The sequence below is a fragment of the Dromiciops gliroides genome, chromosome 5 (genome assembly GCF_019393635.1).
Source record: "Dromiciops gliroides isolate mDroGli1 chromosome 5, mDroGli1.pri, whole genome shotgun sequence".
In the NCBI taxonomy this organism is placed as follows: domain Eukaryota; kingdom Metazoa; phylum Chordata; class Mammalia; order Microbiotheria; family Microbiotheriidae; genus Dromiciops; species Dromiciops gliroides.
In genome coordinates this window covers 52,314,485-52,337,417 of record NC_057865.1, presented here as the reverse complement: position 1 = coordinate 52,337,417, position 22,933 = coordinate 52,314,485, and the positions used below count along the sequence as shown (strand labels likewise).

General features: G+C 38.7%; 2 protein-coding genes across 6 annotated transcripts in view; one reads left to right on the top strand and one right to left on the bottom strand.

Annotated features, from left to right (window-relative positions):
• Positions 1 to 22,933, top strand: part of RUNDC3B (RUN domain containing 3B) — a 115,150-nt gene that overhangs the window by 21,721 nt on the left and 70,496 nt on the right. For 2 of the 4 annotated variants that reach the window (XM_043965970.1, XM_043965968.1), the window contains exons 2-3: positions 2,952 to 3,067; positions 21,725 to 21,775. In XM_043965970.1, coding sequence (XP_043821905.1) covers positions 2,952 to 3,067; positions 21,725 to 21,775 — 167 coding nt within the window. The remainder of the gene's footprint in view (positions 1 to 2,951; positions 3,068 to 21,724; positions 21,776 to 22,933) is intronic. The other 2 variants (XM_043965971.1, XM_043965969.1) reach the window with 1 other exon arrangement.
• The window catches only part of ABCB1 (ATP binding cassette subfamily B member 1), a 210,255-nt gene that overhangs the window by 170,178 nt on the left and 17,144 nt on the right, over positions 1 to 22,933 (bottom strand). For both annotated transcript variants that reach the window (XM_043965966.1, XM_043965961.1), the window contains exon 2: positions 17,621 to 17,730. The gene's annotated coding sequence lies outside the window, so the exon portion shown is untranslated. The remainder of the gene's footprint in view (positions 1 to 17,620; positions 17,731 to 22,933) is intronic.

Genomic DNA, 22,933 nt, shown 5'->3' with positions numbered 1-22,933 from the left:
GAGGGAGGAAGAGAATTTGAAACTTGAAGTTTTTTAAAAATCGATGTGAAAATTTGTTTTTACATGCAACTTGGGGGAAATTCTAAATAAATAAATAGAGAGATAAATTAATGAATGAATAAATAAAGTGATGCATATCAAAATGCCTGTATATAAATCTGCCCCCACCCCGTAAATATAGTGTTTAGAAATGCATGCTACCAAGTTCGAAATAGATGCCACACTGTAGTAGATTTTGCACACTCCAGCCCCTAAATATCTGCTCTGTTTCTATTAGAATGCGATACTACTGCCTTTCAAAATCTTACTAGTTCTGAGAATCAAACCGATAAATGGATGGAGGTATCTCACATCTGTAAATGGAGCTCATTTCCCGTGAGCTGACAGCTGTAAACACAATTGAAAGATCTAACTAATTTTAGAAGTAATTATATGTAACCAGGTAATTTCTGAACCATCTGGCTCATAACTAGTGACAGTACTACTGTAGTGTGTTGGACAGGGATTTGAGAGGCCTGATGCCATGGAAATTAAATATCTCTATTAATATCTTTCCTTAAATAGTAGTAGTTTTTACCCTGAGGGAAATGGCAAGGGTCGGATCTAACAGAAGTAGCAGGGAGGAGCAGGTTTATTCAGATTTGGTCCTGGATTTTTTTTTTTATCCTTAACCCTTACTGCCTTCACTCCCCACTTAAATCTCTTCTGTGATTTGTTAGATCAAGTAAATTATTTCTTTAGCATCTACCACTACCACATGGAAACACATTGAGGCTTTAATTTGTTTGTCATCAGCTATGGTTCTATGTTGATATGCTATGGTTCATTTGCCTACTTGCTATTGGCTTATTAGTTTTCTGTGCCCCATTATGGATTTGTATTTTTTTAGATTTCTCCAGTGCCGATCACAAACTACCCTCAAACTTCTAGTGTCTGGGGCTACTAGAGTGTATGGTAGGACCGGAGATGCCTCATTCAATACCCATTTAAGTCATCTCACCTTAGACTCTAGATTTTATATGCCATTCCAGGGGAAGTCATCCTAAAGATGGTGATCCACTGTTTTAAAGTTTGACTTCCCTAGGAACAAACTCTGATATACTCCCATTTTGTATTCTGGGCACCAAATGGACCAATGTCATAGTAAAAAATGACAGCTCTTGACACTGACCTAACATATCTGCCAGAATGAAGATGAGGTGGCAGCATCTCATTCATTGTGAGAAATGTTTGCTAGCCTGAAAGAGCAGGGTCACTCAAAGCTTACTTTATATGTCTGTTGGGTTGGTTTTTCTTTTTTCTATTAAGGGATTTTATTTCATCATTTTCTTGTAAACTTTTGACATTTAACCATGACTCAGTAGGGAATTCATTCTTAAGGGGAAAATAAATCAAGAAAACAAATTTTGAATCAGAAATGGCAAGTGGTTAGAAAGCCATTTTTTTTTACCAATTATATAACATTCTAAATTTAGTTAAGAGTTTGATTTAAGTCCCCTGTTGAGGACTTAAGTCCTCAAGAATAATGGGATTTTGCAACATAGGTAAAAAAAAAAAGCAATCTTTGAAACAACTACATAGCTTTCTGGTCTTTTAAAAGATGGTCATTTTTGTAAATGGTAAATTTTATCATCTTATACTAACCTCATAATTTCATAAGGAGTTCAACCCAGAATGAGAATAAAGCCTCATCCTCATTCTTGTAGACTCCTGGTTGGTAGAGGCTGTCCAACCAATCTTTGTAATGAGATTAGAGCAGTTTAAAAGCTTTTACCCTTTGTTTGAAAATAGAACTTGTAAGAATATAAAGCAGTAGAGAAAGAACCGAATTTCCATTTACCTGTAGCTCAGAGCTGCCGGGATGTTCACAACCAGTTATCTTACTTTATACTCCAAACTAATGTCAAAATATGTGGAGATAAAGCTCAAAATTCTGATATCAATGTCTTCGACTTTTTTTTAAATGTTGTGACTTTTGAGACCCAATTCAGTAGCCCCTGATTGTATTATTCAAAAATTATAGGAGTAGGGCTGGGGGCAGGGGGGGGGGCGGTGTTTTGTGTGGAGCTGCTTAATTCACTCAGTCTAGGCCTTGAATAGATATGTGATTGAAATTCCTGCCATTTGGTGCACAGAACAAATTAAGAACCTGACAGAATGATAAAATAAATAACTTGAAGGAAACATTTTCTCTTTGGAGAGTAAATTGATGGAGCTGCTTCAGTTCTAAGGAGGAGTATCCCTTTATAATAATAGTGACAGTTGATGCTGATGTAGTACTTTAAGGAATATAAAGTACTTTATACATACTCTATCATCTGCTCCTTACCACCTCACCCATCACCTAGGTTTTTACAAGCATCATTATGCCCATTTCACAAATGAAGATGCTGCAGCTCAGAGAGGGCAACTAGGTGGCACAGTAGATAGAGAGCACTGGGCTTGGAGTCGGGAAGATTCATCTTCCTGAGTTCAAATCTGGCCCCAGAAACTCACTAGTTGGGTGACCCTGGACAAATCACTTAACCCTGTTTGCCTCAGTTCTCATATGTGAAATGAGCTGGAGAAAGAAATGGAACCACTCCGGTATCTCTGCCAAGAAAACCCCAAATGGGGTCATGAAGAGTCAGACACAACAGAGAGCTCAGAGAAGTTGTGACTTGTTCATATTCATGTGGCTAATATGTGCAAGGAGATTGAATTTGAAATAAGATTTATCCCAAGTCGAAGTCTGTGTTCTATATGTTTACACAGTTTAACAACTTCTCCAAACATCTAAGTAAAATATTTAGGTCCCATTTCCCTTCTTCTGCCCCAAAGTACCCCCCCTTTTTCCTTATTCCAGCACTTATCACCCTCCATGGCTCACAGTAGGTGTTTAATAAATGCTCTAACTCAATTCGTGTTAATGAAACAACAAAAGCATAAGTAATGCCATTGCTTCCTCCTAGGTTTTCTGTCAAGACCCTGATTGACAGATCGTGTTTCGAGACGATTGATGATTCATCACCAGAATTTAACAATTTTGCTGCTATTTTGGAACAGATTCTAAGTCATCGGCTAAAAGGTAAATCCCAACTCCCCACCTCATTTCCCCCCCCACCCCCCTGTACTTTTATTTATTTATGTTGAATTAAATGTTTAAAAATCTATATAACTGACCATGACTAGGAACTGAGGATGTCACATCCCTGAGAAATGAGAAACTGATCTAAATACTCTGAGCTGGAGAGTAATTGATGAAGGGTCCTGCTTTGAGAAATTATTGAACTAGTGCTCGCAGACATACTCTCATATCTGGGACAAAAGCAGAAATTAGGGTCTATTTGTCAAGTAGAGGGAGTAAGAAAGCTATTGTCACTAAGCAAGAAAACCATCATCCAGCTAGGGCTTTAACAATATGTAATAACTGAAATATAGGTAAGGGACGAGAGCCAGCTTTAGCTCCTCAAAGCCTCCAAGATGAGGGCTTTGATGGGTATTATTGGTTGTGATTTGCTTCTTATTCCTTGAACTTGAAAACACAAATGTGTTATCACTGGATAATAGAGGGATTGTGTGAATAGTGTTTGGCTTTTATTGACTTAAGAGAAATCAGTCTTTATAAGTAGAAAATATCTATGCTAAAAATACCAGAAAACTCAAAATTAAGGGGAAAAAGGATAATGTCTTATCAGATACTGATGCAACCAACATATATATATGTGTATATATATATATATATATACATATACATACACACATATAAACATACATACACAAATAAAATAGATAATTTTCATAACATTTATTATATGGCATAAATCTTATTATAATTTAATTTTTAAGATTACATTACCTTTGACATGCAATAATTTCTTTTAAAATTGCCACTCTCTAAGTTTTTGAAGGCAACTAGAGGTAATGTTATTTCTACTCAGAGAAGGTAGGGTTTTTAATGATAGTTTCAGAAATAAGTGTAAATTAGTATTCTGCTATCTAGAAGTAGAAATAGTAACTTTTCTCCATTTGGGGGGTGGCAAAAGAACACAGAATCCAAGTTTTTATTATATAGTTGATTTAAGAGGTCTTTAACAAGGCAGCTGGCCCAGTGGACTGAGCATTCCCTGGAATCAGGAAGGTCCGAGTGCCAGTCTTACCTCAGACAATTACTAACTGTGTGACCCTGGGTAAGTCACTCAGCTGCTGCTGCTGCTTCTTCTTCTTCTTCTTCTTTCTTCTTTCTTCTTCCTTCTTCCTTCTTCCTTCTTCCTTCTTTCTTCTTCCTTCTTCCTTCTTCCTTCTTCCTTCTTCCTTCTTCCTTCTTCCTTCTTCTTTCTTCTTTCTTCCTTCTTCCTTCTTTCTTCTTTCTTCTTCAGCAATTGGGGTTAAGTGACTTGCCCAGGGTCACACAGCTAGTAAGTGTTAAGTGTCTGAGGCTGGATTTGAACTCAGGTCCTCCTGACTCCAGGGCCCATACTCTATCCACTGCGCCACCTAGCTGCCCCCTCTCAGTTTCTTCTTCTGTAAAATGGGATTAATGTTGGCACCTACCTTACAGGCTAAGTATCAAATGAGATAAGTTTTGTAAAGCACTTAGCAAAGTGCCTGCCACATATGAGGCACTTAATAAGTGCTTATTCCTTCCTATACCTAGGAAGTCCCATAATGATGTATGCATAGCAAAAATATGTCGAGCTAGGTAGGTCCTAGAGAGGACTCTCTCTCTTTGTTTTTTTAATGAACAAAAGCAATTATTTGAGAAGAGACTCCCTTATCTTCTAATAATGTCAACATAACATAAACACTCTTAGAGTTGATTAAGTTTGACTTAGGAGAATAATGTAACTGAGAACTCATAGGTCACTAAGTAGTTGTCATATGATGGGACCAGAAGGAAACCCAATATTTTCAATGATGTTCTTATTGTAGGCAAAGAATAATGGTGTGGGATCAGTAATTTATTACTTTATGTTGTTGCCATTCTCTTTGGGATACCTTACTGTCACTGTAAGTCACTATGAGATTGAGATCAGTCTAGCTACGGACTGTGGAATAAATGATCCATGACTTTGGGAAAGAGAGATTTTTAAGGGCCTCTTGCTCTATTCTTTCCTACTCCTTAGTTCTTTAATGGCTCGTGAATGACTTTCTATTTGGGGGCAGTCGGGGTGGATTTTATAGCTCTTCTGTCTTATAAACTGAAAAGCTTCACAATGTCATACAAAACCTGGATGACTCTTGGCATCTTGTCAGAGATGGAAATTTAGGATTTATATTTTCTTGGCTTTCTCACGCTTGGTATTTCCAAAACTACTGCTTCTTCCAAAGTCCTAGTTTAGGAAAATAACAAGGATGGCCATAGCTAGAATCTACATAACACTTTGAGATGTGCAAAGTGCTATACAAACGTTTCATTTTAGCCTCACAATTACCCTGGAAGGCAGCTGCTCTTCATTATTCCCGTTTTACAGATAAGCAAAATGAAGCCAAGAGGTCAGAAGCCCAGAGTCACATGACCTCTAGTGCATCTTCCTGACTCCATGTGGAATGAATGCCTCATTCGCTTAGGCTTCCCAGGGAAGGAACTGGGCCCCTTTGGCACATGGTAGGTTTCAGGACAAGTAAAATAGGAAGCTGAAAGAATTAACTTTTAAAAAAATCTTTATAGTAAGGAAAGAGGGGCTTGTTTCCCTTGATTTCAGCAGGATCATAGCTATAGATCTGAAAGGAATCTTAGAGGTCAGTTTAGTCAATCTCATTTTACAGATGAAGAAACTGAGGCACAAGAGGTTCTTTTGCCATAGATATTAATAACTCACATATCCAGACTTCATTGACAGATTATCCTCAATTGCTAGAAAAAAAACACACCATGAAATCATGGATTTAGAAGCATAGAATCAGAATCTTAACAGGAGGCTTGCAGAACCAATCCAGAAAAAGTGGTGACAGGGCTAAGTAGGTAAAGTGCTTGGTTTGGGGGCAAGAAGGTCTGGGTTCAAATCCTGCCTTCACTATTTACCATCAGTGTGACTGTTAGCCTCTCTTAGGTTTAGTTTAATACTTTTGTAGTTTTTGTTGAGTCATCTAGGAAACTGAAAATTGTTGTTGTTGTTATTGTTTTTAAAGACTGGGTCTTTCTATTTCACTCACAAGCTCAGGGGCTACTCAAGGGCCTGGCCCCACTCTAATCATCATGGAAGCTTAGACCATTGCTGTCTTCTGAATTGGATTATTTCATCCTTCTTAAAGCAACCTGTTACCCTTCCTCCATCATTCCTAGAGGCTCACAATCTTTTTTTTTTGGTGAGGCAATTGGGGTTAAGTGACTTGCCCAGGGTCACACAGCTAGTAAGTGTCAAGTGTCTAAGGTTGGATTTGAACTCAGGTCCTCCTGAATCCAGGGCCGGTGCTTTATCCACTGCGCCACCTAGCTGCCCCAGAGGTTCACAATCTTAATGCCAGACTTAGAGTGGACACCCAATGGTCTTAGCCCATGACAGGTCAGAACTCCTGAGCTAATGGAATCTAGGATCCCGTGTATCAGGAAGTGCAGGTGTGTACCACCAAGCCAAGCACTGAAAGATTTAAATGGTGATGCAGCTAGTATATGAGATAGGAGTTGGATCCAGCTCTTCCAGACTCTACAGCCAGGTCTCTGTCCACCAAACCATTTGTAAAATGGTGTTAACTAAGGCCTGTAGTACTTTACTGTTATGAGGACCTAATGAGATAATGTGAGTAAGGTACCATATAAATGTCAGTTATGAACATCTCGCCCCATCCAGCAATACCTCCTATGATATCCCTTAAAAATAATCACACATGGAGTCTTCACTTCAGTGTTATCAGTGACAAGGAGCTCACCACCTCACAAAGCAACCCCTTCCATTGTTAGGTGGCTCTAATGGTAGAAAGCTCTTTGTCATGGTCTCTTTTAGGACCAAACAAAATAAGTTCAATCTACCTTCCAGATGATAGTTCTTCTGGTATTTAAGACTGCTCCAGTGTCTTTACCGATTCTTGTTTCTCTCTTTAGGGGTAAACATCCACATTATTACTTTCATCCCATAGTATATACCAGACTTGATATTATCCAAGTCACCCCTTTAAATTTCACCAGTGTCTTTAAAATGTCCTACCAAGAGATGAATTCTTTATTCCAAATATAATCTGTCCAGTGCAGAATCTTAGTAAGACTAATGCCACCAAATCATAGAATCTCAGAGTTGGAAGCTTCCTCAAAATCAAAGGAGCATAGATTTAGTAGAAGGGACCTTAGAGCCCACTGAGTCCAGCAAACTTCCTTTTACAGAAACTGAGGCTATATGAGATTAAAAGTGATTTGTCTAGGACCATACAGCTACTAAATGTCTGAGGCTGAATTTGAACTCAGAACTCCCTGGCTCTAGACCCAGTGCTCTGTACACTGTGGTGCCCCCTAGCTACCTAAAAGTGATCTAGTGCAAAGCTTTATAAACCATGGCTGGCAACCCCATGTGGGGTTGCATAACTAAATGTGGGGATTGAGAAAAATTTGGCAACAGTCAAAGGTTATGTACACCTACTTTATATACCTATATACACGGGGTTGCATAAAAATTTTTCAGGTGAAAGGGTTTACAAGTGGAAAAAGTTGGGGTAGCTAGGTGGCGCAGTGGATAAAGCACCAGCCCTGGATTCAGGAGTGCCTGAGTTCAAATCTGGCCTCAGACCCTTGACACTTACTAGCTGTGTGACCCTGGGCAAGTCACTTAACCCCCATTGCCCTGAAAAAAAAAACAACAACAAGGAAACAAGTGGAAAAAGTTTAAGAAGTCCTGTTCTAGTATATCCCTAACAAGTGGTTATCCAGATTCTGTCTCCTGTGATCTGGATCCTGCACTTCTGTTAAGAGTAGCTATAGGGGCAGCTAGGTGGCACAGTGAATAGAGCACCAGCCCTGGGTTCAGAAGGACCTGAGTTCAAATCCGGCCTCAGACACTTGACACTTACTAGCTGTGTGACCCTGGGCAAGTCACTTAACCCCAATTGCCTCACAAAAAAAAAAATATGCTAACTATCTAACTGACTGAATGATCTGTCCCCAAAATATCAAAATCTTTGTCATATTCCTTATGGACATTGTTATATGCTTAAGTGGAAAGACCTGCCAAGTACCAACATTTATTTCACAAAGTACATGCCCTGAGCTTCATCCTTTATTCATATGAGAATTCACCAAATTTACTTGTAATAAACTTATTCTTATTTTGAATGTAATTCAATTAAATAGTTCAATATTTGTTATTATTGTTTCTGCTGCTGCTGCTGTTGTTGCTACCTATTATACATAAGTCACTTGATCAGACCCTGGAGATACAAAGATGTATATGATCTAGGGTTTGCTCTCAAGGAGATTAGTCTTGTGGATATATGAGGAGGAGGATAAGTACACCCATACCTGTGCTATAAGGGAGGGGGAGATTAGTGAAAAGAAGAGATCCAAGCAAGATATTTATTGTAAGAAATTTGAGAAGAGAGACCACTTTCCCTGGAGTTGGGGAGAGGAAGGTTAGGGAAAGTTTCAAAAAGGTAGTGGTATGTAAATGGACCCTTGAAGGATGGGAGAGATTTTGTTAGGTAGAAATGTGAAGAGCATCCATTCCAGGCATAGGAAATAACATGAGCAAAAGCACAGAAGCCAGGGAGGGCACAGCTGAAGATGCATGCTGGATAGTCATCCAGATGAGCTGGAATAACAGTCTGAACAGACAGGTTGGGAGGTTGGAGGGCAAGTGAAGACAACAACAGCAACAACGGCAGATGATGAAGGGCCTTGAATGCCAAAATCAGGAGTTTATCCAGAAGAAAGTGGCAAGTCATTGAAGGTTTTTGAGTAGAGAAGCAGCATGATGTGCCTATAGAATAATGACTCAAGTAGCTGTGTGGAAGCTGGATTGGAGAGAAGGTAGCTTGGAAGTAAGGAGGCCAGTTTGGAGGCTCTTCCAGTAGTCTAGGTGAGAAAAGGAGGGGACCTTAATGAGGATAATTGCAGGAGGTGTGGAATTGTGTGAGCTAATTCAAGATGTGGAGGTTGAAACAATAAAACTTGACAACTAAGTAGATACATATGCTGAGAGAAAGAGCAACATCAAAGCTGACTCCAAAGTCACGAGTCTCTGAGTTTGGGAGAATAGTGTTGCCATTTACAAAAATAGAGAAGTTGCAAGAGAACAGCAAACTTTGGGAAATGATGAGTTCCATTTTAGACATGTTGGGCTCAATGGTCTAGTGGTACATCCAGGTGGAAATACTTAGTAGGCTATTGGAAATATGGAGGGGGACTTCTGGGAAGAGAGAGGTTGGGGTAGAGAGATTAGTAAGGAAGTCATCTATGTAAAAGCAGTAATTGAAAACATGTTTGTGATGAAATCCCAGAGGAGACAAAATGGAGGAGAATAGCACCAAGGACAGAGCCATGGACAAGGGGCAAAGAAAAGATGAGGAATGGTCATAGAAGTAGGAGGAGAGTACGCTATCATGACATAAAGGTTTCTCACATTTTATGGTGTGTAGAGGTTTGCAAAGCATTTTCCCCATAAACTCCCTGTGAGGTGAAGCAAGTAGTATTACCCTCATCTTACAGATAAGCAAATCGAAGCTTAGAAATATGAAGCATCAAATAGGTAGTCAGGGGTAAAGACAGTATTTGAACCCAGGTCTCTCCTGAATCCAAGTCCAGTACCCTTTTTACTATACCCCACTGCCTCTCTAAATAGGAGAGAAAGCAATCAAGGGATAGTTATGCTATTGAGAGGTCAAGAAGAATGAAGACAAGGAAAAAAATGCTTTAATATGGTTGTAGGGAAGTCTTGAGGGACCTCGAAGACAATTATTTCATCAGAGAGGTGGAGACCTAGAAGTCAGACTGCAAGAATTTGAGGAGTGGGTAGGTGGTAAGAAAGTAGATAATAAGAGAAGATTCTCTTTTGATTATCACCAATTTGTCTTGCCTGTGTCTTGTCCGTGCACATTTATTCGAATATTGTCTCTTTTCCCCATTAAACTTTAAGCTCTTGAGGGCAGGGACTATCTTTTCCCTTGCTTTGTATCCCAGAGCTTAGCACAGTGCCTGACACATAGTAAGTCCTTAATAAATCATTATTGGTTTATCTGAAAATCTTATGTCTTTAGAAAACTTTATTCCCCAATGATATTGGATAAGATAAGAACCTGGATAAAAACTAAACTTTTTTCTCCCCTTCCTGATTTTTTTACATTTTATCTCTTTAGTGAAGTCCTTTAGTGTGCTTGTACAAGCAGAGAAAATAGTTGTTGGAGGGGTTTGCATTTCCATTATGTACAGTTGTATGGATAATGTGAACATTAGAAGAAATCTTTTGTAAAGTTATAGAAATTTACTGTGTAAATGCTTGATAATATGAATTCCTTCGTGTGAACTTGACTTTGGGGTGGTACTTTCTCCATTTTATTGTCTAAAACTATCCATGCAATCAAAAAGTGCATTGAAAAAAATTAACTCATAACAGAAAAGTATATTATTTTCTTTTTTTAAAAAAACTATGAACTCAGAATAGAAAACTATATTATGCTTTGAAACCACACAGTTCAGTGAAAAAAATGTGGAGGTAGAGTCCAGATACCTGAGTTCAAATCCTCATTTTGTCATCAATTAGCTGTGTGACCATGGGCAAGATGGTATGTCTAAATTGAATCTCAGTTTCGTCATCTGCACAACCATGAGCAAATAACTTTACCTCAGTCTCACTTTTCTCATCTGTAAAATGGGGTTTATATTTACACCACCTACCTTCCCATAGTGGCTGTAAGACAGTGCTTTGTAAACTCCAAAGTACTCTACGAACATAAGTTTTCAACAGGCCAAAGTGAGTCAAAAATTTTAGCGTAAATAGTACTTAGATTTTGTTATGTGCTTTTTATGAACTTTGGATATATTATCTATGTCACGGATCTTACTTGTGCTTTGGTCCCTTTATCATTCTATGGTGGGTCTACCCCCTCTTCTAACTGAGGGAGCACTCCCTCACTGAACAGCTTGAGTGATCATCAAGTCCCCCCAAATTTATCTCATCCTCAGCTTACTGACTTTGGGATCTTCTTTTCTTAGCAGCTCAGACTGTTTTCTTGAAATCCTCCTTGCCTCTCTACCTTGATAGTGTGATGTGTTGTTTTTATTCAGCTGTGCCACCACAATACCCTTAAGTTCATCCTGAAAATCGATGGTTAACTCTATTTAGAAAGGCCCTTTTAACTGTCCCTAGCCTATTCCTAGTACTCTTCTGTTGCTGCTGGTTTTCTCAGTGTCCTACTAACATTGCTTCCCCAGCAGCTTTTCAAAACTCCAATGACTTGGTGGTTTGGGTAATTTTTCTTCTGCTTATATAAATGTATGACAAATGAAAAATGAATAAGAAAAAAAATAAATTAAATTAAAAAAGAAAAAAGAAACTATAAGGAGTTACGGTTGAAGGGGGCCTTATTGATCACCTCATACAATGCTGAGCTCTGCATTAAATTTAAATTTACAGAAACTTGTTAGGTACAGCTGGATGATACATTGGATAGAGCACTGGACCTGGAGTCAGGAAGACCTGAGTTAAAATATAACCCAATACATTTCTGAGCTATGTGGCCCTGGGCAAGTCACTTTGCCTCTGCCTGCCTCAGTTTCATCTTCTGGAAAAAAGAAAAAAAAAGAAAGAAAGAAAGAAAAAAGGGGACAGGGATAACAATAGCACCAAAAGGGCAGATGTGGCAGCAAAGGGTAGGAGTTTCAAAGATCTGTTGAGGCCCCATGTCAGGAAAAACTTCCTAACAAAGAAGCTATCCCAGCATAACAGGTACTTCAAAGGTGTGTATGTGTCCTTCCCCTGAGCTCTTCAGCCCAGGCCACATGGCTGTTTGTCAGAATGGCGGAGAGGAGATTCCTGTTTAGGTTAGGAAGGCACCGGATGGCTTCTGAGCTCCCTTCACCTCAGAGACTCGCTGACTCCCCTCTTATAGATACAAGCAAATGGAGATTGGTGCCTTGTCTGGGCTCACACAGCTGGAGTTGGAGTCCCATTGTCCTGACTCCCAGGCAAGATTTTTCCACTGTACTCCACAAACCCTCCTCCCTCTCCCATATCCTTTCTCTAAATTTTCACAGTCAGGAAAGTCTTTTATGTAACCCAGTAATATCCTCCATGGCTAAGGTGCTTTGGGGGCTTTTGTCCTTGGTGTCTTTTACAAACTGAGATCTTTTTGCAACATAATTTCATGCAAGAGCTTTTGCTTCAGGAAAAGAGTCGGGTGTTGGGAAACGTTTAAAGTGATCCTGCTTTTTCAGGCAGCACAAATTGTAGGCAAGAAGATGCAGTTTTCTTGACTATACTATTTTAATACAAACACACATAAAGGTCATTATTGGAAAGGAAGAACAAATTTTGGAAGGAAATAATGGTACCAAGAAAATCATACTGGCTTATCATTAAAGAGTTATCTTAAGGAAAGCCAATTTATTTTTTTTAAGAATCACTAGAATGAAATTTCTTAGAGGGCTGGAAGAGTAGAAAAAGGACTACCTTAAGAGTCAGAGGTCATGGGTTCAAATTCTGCTTGTAAAAATATTCCTTTTGTGACCATGGGGAAATCACTTAACTTTCTACTTTCTAAATTCCCTCATCTGTCAAATGAAGGGGGTTGAACTAGACTGCCTTGGACATCCCTTCTAGCTCTCAACCTATGATCTGTTGACTTTTCCTCCCCCTCATCTAGCACAATCCTTACTACCATTGGGAAATAATCATTGGATTTCTGAGACAATCTAAATCACTTCTTTATTTAATCCAGGCAATTCTATCCACTCTAGGGATTTTAATAAAATGGAAAAACCTGACGATTAATCTGAGCAAAGAACTTGGATCCTTTTAGCTTTTTGGCATACAGTATGCTGCTGAAGCTCAAATGCTAATACCAATCTTCTTATGATATTAAAACTTATTTAAAATCAATATTTACATGGCAAATAATGACTTGAGGATAGATTAACAGGTTAAATGGGACTTTGTGGGTTACTTAAATAAGAAGGTGAGTTTGATGATCTCTTGTTTACCATAGTTCTTTACAATTTTAAAATTAAACCCCCAAATTAAAAAATTTATTTTTTAGATTGTGAAAATAAAATCCACGTGCTAAAATTTAAGGACTGTTTAGGTCCTTTACTGAGAGCGTGCAGGGATTGGGGCTGAAGGAGAAGCAAGAGATGAAGCTTAATTATTCTTTTGATTCTGTCTTGGCCATCTTACTTAGGAAACTTTAGAAATCTGTGCGCTAGGCCCCTGCCCGTCCTTATGACCTTTATAGCATTCAGACTGTGGAAGTGAATGTCTCCTAGGTGTCTCAAACTCAACATATCCAAAACAGAAGTCAGTATCTTCACACCAAACCTACCCTCTTTCAAATGTTCCCGTCATTATCAAGGCCAACACCATCTTCCCAGTCACCCAGTCACCTCGGGGTCATCCTTGACTCCTCACATGTTCACATCTCTTGGGTATGTCCCCTTCTCTCTGTATACTTAGCCATAATCCTAACTCAGGCCCTCATCACCTCTTGCCTGGCCTATTTTCATAACTTTGTCTTCCAATGTTTAGTCTCAAGCCATTCCAATCCATTCTTAACTCAGCAGCCAAGATGGTTTTTCTAAAGTATAGGTCTGACCATGTTACTGTCTGTCTGTCTGTCTGTCTGTCTCTGAGCTCCAGTGGCAATCTGTTACCTCTGGGGTCAAATATAGACTCTTTTGTATGACACTGAAAGCTCTTTATCCACCAGTCTCATACCCTTCCTATTGCAGATGTTTTAGGTGTGTATCACCACCCCTAGATTAAAGAGAAATTAAGGAATTAAGCAATAGGCTCAGTGACACAGCAAATTTAGGATTTGAACCCAGGTCTTAAATCTAGAGCTCTTTTTTGCTAAGTCATGCTGCCTCTACTTAGCCCAATGAGTGCTTGGCCTTGCGATGTAATTTGCTCTGGACATGATCTTTTTCTGGCATCTTCCTAAAGCAATAGTTTATTTTTGCTCCAAGAGACATTGTGACTGATAGACCGTTTTAGACTGGATGCTAGCCAAAGAATCAAACCCCTGTTCATACCAAGTAACTTTTGCAATGAAATTATGCCATAAGGTATTTTGCATTTATCCCCCATCAACCCCACCCCCAAAGTTTTCATTTCCAATGTGATTTGGCATCATGGTGCTTTCTCTCTGGACCAATCACACTGTTTCAATACCCAAGCAGACCTCAGGAACTCTGGCTTGGACCTCAAAGTTCTTCCTGGCTTAAAGGCTAAAGGTACCTCCCCATGAGGCCACCTTTTGAAGTACAAGATAAACACTGTATTTTGTTGGAAACAATGGGTAAAGATCCATCCAGTTGGCTTTTGAATTCCATGTGTTTATTTTCAGATTTATAGAAGTGTGTCCAGCACTTGGTTCTCTGCGGGCACACACACAAATAAATGAGAACTGCATTGTTTCCATAGCGCACACAGCTCCCCCCACAAGAACCCAGGCAACTGGAGGCAAAGCCTGATTAGAAAGATAAGGAACAGGCTCTGAAGGTTACCGGAATTTGAATCCATTAGACAATGAACAAGGTCACTGTGAAAAAAACACCCTCCCTGTTTTTAGTCTGCCTTCCAAGTTTGACATTTGGAAATGCAAAAGTGCCTCAGTAAATACCTTCCCTGTCAAAAGTATAAGGGGCAGAACTTGTTCTTTAGCTATCCACAGCCAAACTATATTAGATAGAAATCTGTTACGGTAAACAGAGCTAAATCAATTAAATTGCCTTTGACAATAGAGTTAAACTCATTAACTTGGAAATGGGTCATTGCGATATTCTAGTAACTAAATGAAGTATAATTGTGTGCATTTGGGGAGGAAATATCACTTATTTTCCTTAAAACCCAGAGAGGAATAGTGCCCTTTCCTGCTCTAATGTTATGGGATCAACACTTCGTAGGATCCCAACATTTAGAGATCAAAGACCTAAGTCCAACCCCTTCCCCAAACATTTTACAGAAACAAAAAGAGAAGAGTTAAATGATTTACCCCAGTCTTGTCAGCTAGGTAATCAGGTTGGAGTTTGGGGTTCATTCTCCCCTTCTAAAACTCTGCTTATTGTCTTATTTAGTGTTTTGTATTCAAGTTTTCATTCTTTTTTGTGGCTTTGGTTGTCATCTCTGGGTAGAAACATTTGTAAACTTATTCTCTTGTTTTGCATCTTTTATACTCATATGACTTTATGAATTTAATGTCTTTTTTAACTCCAGGATTTTACTCCTATAATAATAGATCTCTTAAATATTCCAATAAAAAATAACTATATGAGGCAATTGGTGCTGTTCGGTTCAGATCCACATCTAGTCCAAGGCATCCCCATTTAGTCATTCCCAGTTTGAAGAGAGAGAACTGGAACTAGAATCATCTTAGAAATGAGGATCTGTAATTTGGTGGATGAAGGGAATCACATTTGGTTTAGACTTAGACCTGACTTCTGAGGATTGTCTCATGACTTGCCTCTCAAAACTTTTGGATTGGTGGTGACTAGAGCCTGTGTGTATCCCTTGAGGATACACACATTCCCAGTGATGCTGAATAGCATGAAATGAGAACATTTCCTAAGCTTTTTTCAGTATAGCACCTCCAAAATTTGTCTCCACTGCTAAAATCCTTAGGGCAAAAGAGGTTGAGATAAGTAAGAACTGGTACCTCTAAGGTTAATGTTTCAATATTTGGAGGTGAATTAGAGATTCAGGCAATTAAGTAGTGTATACTACGTGGCCCGAAAATTCTACACACTATTATTACTGCTAATAATAGCTAGCATTTATAAAGCACCTGTCATATGCCAGACACTATGCATGCTTTACAAATATTATCTCAGGGTGGCTAGGTGGCGCAGTGGATAAAGCACTGACCCTGAATTCAGGAGTACCTGAGTTCAAATCCCGCCTCAGACACTTGACATTTACTAGCTGTGTGACCCTGGGCAAGTCACTTAACCCCCATTGCCCTGCAAAAAAAAACAAAAACAAAAACAAAAACAAAAAAAACCCAAAACAAATATTATCTCACTTGATTCTCACAATGACCCTGTGAGGCAAGGCTCTATTATTATCCTTATTTTACAGGTGAGGAAACTGAGGCTAACAGAGGTTTAATAACCTGCTCAGGGTCACTAAACTCATATATCTAAATCTATCTATCTATCTATCTATCTATCTATCTATCTATCTATCTATCTATCTATCTATCTATCTATCTATATCAAAATCCTGCTTTTTGTTATGTCCACATTTTGATCATTTTATTACTGATTATCATTTCCTGAGAGAGGTGAAAAGCTAAGAAGATGAAATTAGAGAATTTCAAATTAATCGGTTGATTGCCATTCCCAGCTAACACTCATTTATTTAATTCCTACTACATGCCAGGCACTGTACTAGGCACTTGGCATACTGAAACAGAATAATCCCTGTCCTTGGGGAGCTTGCATTTTATCTGGACAAACAACATGTGCATATATGGATGTGGGTATGATACCTACCCACACCTGTTTGCATATTTATGCATATACACACACCATAAAGAGTGGTTTGGGGGGATAGAAGGTGTTAGTGGTTGAGTGGGGCTGGGAAGGAAACTAGGGATTATAAATTGAATGTAAATGCCACCTTGTGCCAGCATCTGGTTACCTAACTATACCTCAACATGGAGTTGCTTCTCTGGATTACATGGTAGTGATGAGGGGTACCTTTTATCTGGTTGTTAGGGCTCTCTATTCTGTTGACATCAATGGCTATTTATTTTACAACTTTCTGAAGCAGTTTACATAAAGTACTCTTGTAGCTACAGTTGAGCAGTTGGAATAGAAATTTTTTTTTGTTTTTTGTTTTGTTTTGTTTTGTTTTGTTTTAGGGGCAGTGAGGGTTAAGTGACTTGCCCAGGGTCACACAACTAGTGAGTGTCAAGTGTCTGAGTCCAGTTTTGAACTCCTGAATCCAAGGCCAGTGCTTTATCCACTGTGCCACCTAGCTGCCCCCGGAATAGAAATTTGTAATATTCATGTGTAATATTAATGTTTTATGTATATTTTATGTATCTTTTGATTTTATCATATAATTCTCCCTGTTACACTGGAATTTCAGCTGACCAAGCATTCCTAAGTTGAGAGAAATAAGAATTTGTAGAATACATATGCTTCGAAAGAAAGAAATAAGCTATTTTGCTATGGAAGAAAGCAATTTCTTTTCAAGGAGTCTTTTTCCACCATGGAATAATGTCACCAAAATAAAACATTTTGACAGTAAATACAATAGTGCCTTAAGCAGTTTTCAATCTGTTACCTCTTCTGTGAAAAATGGCAGGACTGTCCTCCATGAAATCCACATTTTAAAAGCCTACAAGAGGTGTAGTAGTGTAGGAAATTCTGTAAGAGACTTACAAGATGCTTCCTATTAACATAAGGATTAAAGGATTTGAAATGCCCTACTTTCTGTGTGGGGGCTGAGTTTGATAAAAAACACATTTCAACACTCATATAAAAACACATGTAAGTCACCTGGTGTCTCTCCCAGGTGATCCGATTCTTGTTTCAGGGCAGGAAGAATGCAGCTGGTGTCTGATGTCACTTTTTCTTCTGTGCTTATTTGTCCTGAGACCTTTGTGCTCCTGCCAGGAAAAATGATGGGATATTTCCAGTGAGTCCCAGTGATTTTTCCCCAACGTTTTTAGTACAAAGCAATTTAGTGTAGAGGCTTATTACATCTAAAATGGCATCCTAGATTTTCTTTAATGGAATATATTGTTGCTTTAGAGTTTTTTGTTTGTTTAGTGTTAGTCAAAATTATGTTCGAGTCAGTAAGTAAGTAGCACTTCTATGCAAAAGGCTGATTTAGTTTATTTTTTAGGCCATCAATTCCCCAAGTTTGTGCCTCTTTCATAATTTTATTTCTATATTTCTGTCGGATTCAAAACTCTGTAAAAGTAGGTTTAAAAACCTACTTTAAGTGGGCATCTAGTTGGCGCAGTAGAGCACTGGCCCTGGATCCAGAAGTACCTGAGTTCAAATCCAGCCTCAGACACTTAACACTTACAAGCTGTGTGACCCTGGGCAAGTCACTTAACCCCAATTGCCTCACCAAAAAAACTGCAAAAAAACCCAAAAACCAAAACTCATTAAGCAAGAGCTGGAAGGAATCTCAGAAGCTCTGGACCCCAACACCCATTTTCCAGATGAGGAAACAAGCCCAGAGATGACTTGTCTAAGAGGCACACAAGTCATAAATGTCAGATTGTTATAGATAGCAGATTTCCCACTAAGAAAAACTGAATAAGATACTTTACTAGAGACTTGAAAGTTAAAATCTATTCAACTTGACTTAGCTAAGTAGTTTGCTGGATTTGGAGTCATGAAGACCTGAATTCAAATTCAGCCTTAGACACTTGCTGGCTCTGTGACTCCAAGCAAATTACTTCCTGCCTCTGTGCTTCAGTTTTCCCATCTGCTACCTCCCTAGGCTGCTGTGAGGTTAATATGAGATAAAGCATATGTAAAGTGCTAGGTAAGCCTTAAAGTGTTATATAAATTCTAGCTATCATGATTGCTTATTATTCAAATGAAATATTCATGGTGATCAAGAATTGATTTGTGTGCACGTTTTAGATACATATATTATTGCTAATGACATATAATAAGAGCTAATGAAATCTTAGGCTTCATTAAGTAAAACTTAATGGTCAGGATGGGGCAGCTGGGTGGCACAGTGAATAGAATGCCAGGTCTGGAGTCAGGAAAACTCATCTTCCTGAGCTCAAATCTGGCATCAGACACTACTAGCTGTGTGACCTCAGGCAAGTCATTTCACCCTGTTTTCCAGTTTCCTCATCTGTAAAATGAACTAGAGAAGGAAATGGCAATACTCTAGAATCTTTGCCAAGAAAACCCCATATGGGGTCATGAAGGGTCAGACACAACTGAAAAGCAACCATTTAACTGTTGTTTCTAGCCTACTTACAAGCTAAGTTGTCAAAAATCTAAAAGTTAGACTCTAAAACATTGCATAGAAACTTTAAAGAGACACAATTAGAGAGGAGATCAACTGTACTCTCTTTGTTCCCCATAGTGTTTCCCTTTCTCCTTTTAAATCTAAAAAAGGCATAGTGTGAAAATCAAATGGAATTTCACTCTCCCTTACCAGTTTTATGTTTCTATCACAAAAGTATCTCCTACTTTACAAAAGGAGCTCTCTGGAATTCTTTCCCAGGGAATCTCCCCTAATGTATTCAGGAGCTGCAGGAGCCTTTTAGTTGGCTCAGAAAGCACCTCAAACTTAGCTTGATCACATAAAAGGAACACAGTATATGTGACAGGTAACCTGGAGCCCATCATCATCAATTAGTTTAGTATCATCCATCTTCATCATTGTCAGGGGTTGCTTCTGCCAGATTATTCATGGTGGTGTGGGAATGGATTATTGAAGCAGTGGAAAACACCTATTGGGTGACCCTGGATGAGTCACTTGACCTCTTGCAGCCTCAGTTTCCTCCTTTGTAAAAAGGCACTGCACTCCATGGTTTTGAAGATTGCTCCCAGCTCTAACTCTACAGTTCCTTGCAATGACTACATGGCAGGAAATGTAACAAGGGTTAGCATCCAGACTAGGAAACCAACAGGTAACACATTCATAAATTAAGGTTATTTTTACTCTGTAATTATTGAGGTTCATCCTTTGTGAAAAGTCAAATATTTTGCCTTCATTAAAACTAGTAGTAACTAAGTAACTAGCCTTTCATCCATTTGGCATATTTGTGTACCATCTATAGTCAAGATTAACAAATTCTTCTTCAAAAGAGACATGTAAGGGGCAGCTAGGTGGCACAGTGGATAGAGCATTGTCCCTGGATTCAGGAGGACCTGAGTTCAAATCTGGCCTCAGACACTTAACACTTACTGTCTGTGTGACCCTGGGCAAGTCACTTAACCCCAATTGCCTCACCAAAATAAAAAAAGAGACATGTAAACACAATTCTACTTCATGAGTCAGGGAGCTAGGTGACTTAGCAGACAGAGCTCTGGGTATGGAGTCAGGAAGACGAGGTCAAATCTGGTCTCAGACATTTACTGACTGTGTGACCCTGGGCAAGTCAATTAACCTCTGTTTGCTTTAATCCACTGAAGAAGGAAATAGAAAACCACTCCAGTATCTTTGCAAAGAAAACCCCTTGACAATATGGTCTACAGGGTCACAAAGAGTCAGATATGACTGAACAGCTTTATGAATCTGCTATTTTATTTTATTATTTACTGCACAGCTACCAAGTAGTAAAGTCTTAACATGTAACCAACCCTAATGTACTGAGTTTGAGGCCTTTCTCCACCTCCTCCCACAGCCCCTTTTTTACTTTCCTTTAAAAAAAACCCCAAAGTAACAGTCCCATAGAAATGATATTTTTCTTTGTTGATTCCAAAACCCGAACAAGGATTTTGGGAATTGTGTCCTCAGTACCCACATCGTAAATATTTTTTAATATTTTCAAGAAAAAGTATTCTACTTAGAATTTCCACTTTGGGTGGGGCAGGAAAGGATAGTGTAATGTCTAGGTTTTTTGTTTTTTACAATTTAGGGGAATGATGATGTTAACAACTAGGAAGCTAAATCATTAGCTACTTTCTTTTAATCATCTCCTCCTGGGGTTACATATGTTGACATGTATGCCCTCTGTACCAATGGAAGGAGGAACAAAGAATATGGAAGATGTATGCCACTCATGTCACCAGCAGGAGAACCGTACCTGCCCTGTCATCTTCCCTGTTTCTGAAACACAGTAGTGATTTGCCAGGTGAGAAAACACCTGTTTGACAAAGGCATACACTTAGATGCTGCAGTGGGATCTTACCAAGGAAAGAAATTTGGTTGTGCATATGACAGATTTGAGTTCTGAAGTTAAAGATTTCCCATGTTACTGCCAAGGAGGGATGTTGGGGATTTACTTCACAATAACTCGAGGTTGTATACAACTTTAGATCTTGGTGATGTGCTTATCTTTAGTCTAGGGATCCCAAACAGCTCAACACTTAGCAAAACAAAAAAGGGAGAGAAATAAGTTTTAACTCATATGTCTCTTCACCTTAATAAACACAATGCAAAATGACAACTTCTTGAAATTAATAACATTTTGTAATATTGAGGTCAGTCTGCTATACACAAATATCAATAACTTTATTTCTTTTTCTACTTTAACTGAGAACAGTCTTCCTGGTCAGTAAGCTGAGTTCTCAGGTATACTCTCAAGCTACAGGCAGCTTCTAACCATTTTCAGTTCAACTTATGTTCATTTATTTAATTGAAAAAAGATGGAAAATTAAGTCAAAATGGAAAGATTTTGCAGCATGTTGATCGTTATGGTGTAGGCATGCTATTCTTCTGAATGGAACAGGCTGATTCTCTTGCTCGCTGTGGTTCAAGCTTATTTCAGTCATTAGGTTGTTGCATGTATACATACATCGTGGGAGGGAGATTATTAGGTAAAAGCAATATTTATTACTTTAAAATAGACTATGTATAATCATCCTATTTAGGTTACTCAATACTGGTTTGCAGGTCTCTTAAATTTGTGTGTTTCTTGTGTTTTTTTGTTGTTGTTTTTATTTTTTTTTTCAAAGAGATTTCCCAAAGTTGCAGATGGCTGGCTCACCTCCAAATAACTCTTCAAGGTACTCTATGCTGGTGATATCTCCCGCCACTGAGCTGCGCGGGAGCATGGAATTGACTTACTGGGGAGGGCTGTATCAGTTAAGTGACCTTTTTTAGTACATTGCATGGGTTTGCAAAGCTTCCATTTTTTTTACCCTCAAGGGTATAAAAATGTTATGTTAATAAAAAAATTAAGTTATATTGTAAACCCACACAATATAATAAACCATTAACACTACATGCTTTCCCACATTGCAGCCCTATATCTCTGCAAGGTGTTATGGTCCCTAATTGAATTTTAAAATTATTTTATTAATTATACATATATATAAAGCAATTTCCATATCCTGAGTTCCTTCTGCCATTTTTTATTATTTGTTTCGAATAACATCTTTAAATAGGTTAGTATTACAGTTTTTGGAGGTGCTTAATAGTAATCTGTGTCTGTACTTTAAAGAAATTTATATTCAGAGAAGTCAGGTCAGTTTCCCAAGATAACTCAGAGCAAATCAATAACCTATAGTCAGTAATGTGTTTATCTATTCTTGAGCTCATGAGGAGATTATATTCCTTGGTTACCACAGTACAGACTATGGATCAGTAATGTCACAACCTGTATAGTCTAGGCCAAGAATTAAAGTAGTAACAGCCCTCTAAGGGGATCTAATATATGACAAAACCCACACCTACCATACCTTCACATCGACAACCTGTCATCCTATAAGCATTTATTGAATACATATCTATATATCATGCTGAATACTGTGTTAATTACTGTAGTGGAGACACTGCTCCTTCACTGCCCAAAAAGGTTTGTGCCTGCTATCAAAGAGCTTTCTATTATAGTTAAATTTAATTAAACACACATTGATTTAAGTGCTTATTATGTGCAAAGAGAGAGGTGGAATGCTGTACTGGCCAGAGGGGATGTAAGAGGTCCTTCCTCTGACACATACTTGTTGGATGACCATGAGTAAATTACATAACCTCTTGCTGATCCAGACAGTTCTCTAAAACTATAAGTTAGAGACAAGTTGCTGATCTGCCTGACAGAGTGTTCAGGGTCAGTGATATTATACAGAAACCAAAAAAAAGGGAAAAAAGGGAAGAAAGGAAGGAAGGAAGGCAGGCAGGCAGGCAGGCAGGCAGGAGGGAAGGCAGGCAGGCAGGCAGGCAGG